The 1,739-nt window shown below is 39.3% G+C and overlaps 1 protein-coding gene across 13 annotated transcripts in view; it reads right to left on the reverse strand.

The window, feature by feature from the left end:
• Window positions 1–1,739, reverse strand: part of LOC107631877 (involucrin) — a 6,085-nt gene continuing 4,346 nt past the window's right edge. For 7 of the 13 annotated variants that reach the window (XM_021119725.1, XM_021119726.1, XM_021119724.1 and 4 more), the window contains 2 exons: window positions 1,224–1,654; window positions 1–1,128 (listed from right to left, as the gene is read on the reverse strand). In XM_021119725.1, coding sequence (XP_020975384.1) covers window positions 133–1,128; window positions 1,224–1,646 — 1,419 coding nt within the window. In that variant the 5' untranslated portion in view covers window positions 1,647–1,654 and the 3' untranslated portion in view covers window positions 1–132. Of the gene's footprint in view, window positions 1,129–1,223; window positions 1,734–1,739 lie in introns of those variants that run through there. The other 6 variants (XM_021119727.1, XM_021119728.1, XM_021119729.1 and 3 more) reach the window with 6 other exon arrangements.

Consider the following 1,739-nt stretch of genomic DNA (forward strand, 5'->3'; position numbering starts at 1 on the left):
TCGAAAAGTTTAGAAACTAAATTGAAACGATTAAAATTTTAAGGACTAAATAGAGACTTGAGTGTAATTTCAGAGAGCAAATCAAGTATTTTCTCTAAAAGAAGAGTTTAGTTTTGGACTAATTCTAACTAACTAGCAATGACCGTTCCATGCAAAACCCCGATAATGTTCAACCAACAATTGTTGTCTAAAATTTTCGGCTTCTTTTATTGCTGATGAAAGCTTTTCTTGCTCCCGCTCTTTTTTCTCCTTTTCGTACAAATCTCTGGCTTCTTCCTCTGACTTTGTTAGTTCTTCTATTGTATCGAGCAATTCCTCTCTTTCTTGGTTTAAAGCTTGGATTTCTTGATCCAATTCTGATATCTCTTTTTTATAAAATTCTTCCAATTGTTGTTGCCTTTTCTTTGCTTCCATCATGGCATCTTCCATAAACATTGTGGCCAATTTTTCCATCTTCTCAAATGCTAAGTGCCATTCACCCAACATTGCCTCACACTTGGAGCATTCTTTATTCGTCTTCTTACTTAGCCACTCCGAAATCGTAGACTCATCATCCTCTTCCTCATTACTTGGGTGAACCTCTTCCACCCACACTACTACTTTGAATTCATTATCACTTGTGTGAACCTCTTCCTCTTTCTCTTCCTCTTTGAATTCATCATTACTTAGGTGAACCTCTTCCACCCACACTACTTCTTTGAATTCATTATCACTTGTGTGAACCTCTTCCTCTTTCTCTTCCTCTTTGAATTCATCATTACTTAGGTGAACCTCTTCCACCCACACTACTTCTTTGAATTCATTATCACTTGTGTGAACCTCTTCCACCCACACTACTACTTTGAATTCATTATCATTTGTGTGAACCTCTTTCTCTTCCTCTTTGAATTCATCATTACTTGGGTGAACCTCTTCCACCCACACTACTTCTTTGAATTCATTATCACTTGTGTGAACCTCTTCCTCTTCCTCTTCCTCTTCCTCTTTGAATTCATCATCACTTGGGTGAACCTCTTCCTCTTCCTTTTCCTCCTCGTGGTCTTTCCCATTATCATGATCCTTTTCTTCTACTTCTCTTTTGGCGGAATTTATACCGGTTTCATCAGAACAGAAGCTATTACTGTCAACCTGAAAATAATACGCAGTTAAATAATTCCGATGGCATGGCAAGGAATATGTATTTTCTATTGAATTATGTTTGCAGTCATAAATAATTTACTTACAAAGAATAAAAATCGATCAAGGCAGCAGAGGAAGTATGCGCCAGTAACGAGAAGAGACAAGAAATACATTAAGAAAGTTGGATTAACAAAGATGGATCCCCGGGGAACCGCAGCAGGCATAACTACCACCAGCAACCTCTCCAGAATGAAGAGGATTCTCCCTACCCACGGTGACATCTCGGCGGTATAGAACCACCGGAAAACGTAGAATGCGGGCATGATGGTGTAGGTAAACAGCACCAGAGAAATAAATGACCACGTGTGAAGATCATCAGTACTAGGGCAAGTGGCCACGGTGTGTGCTGCACATGGCCACCATATTGAAGCAGTGATGGCGGCGATGAAAACCAGCGCAATGCGCTCCATCAACAAAGCCTTGAACTCAACTTCTGACCTTTCTTTTTCTGTCATTCTCTTTGCCATTCTTGACACTGCTTAACAAAGGTTATTAGATTAAAGAAGGTGAAGCACTCAATTAGGCTCTGTTGCTCTGTTATTTATAATCTGAAGTATCAT

Source organism: Arachis ipaensis, chromosome B03 (assembly GCF_000816755.2).
Source record: "Arachis ipaensis cultivar K30076 chromosome B03, Araip1.1, whole genome shotgun sequence".
NCBI classification, from domain to species: domain Eukaryota; kingdom Viridiplantae; phylum Streptophyta; class Magnoliopsida; order Fabales; family Fabaceae; genus Arachis; species Arachis ipaensis.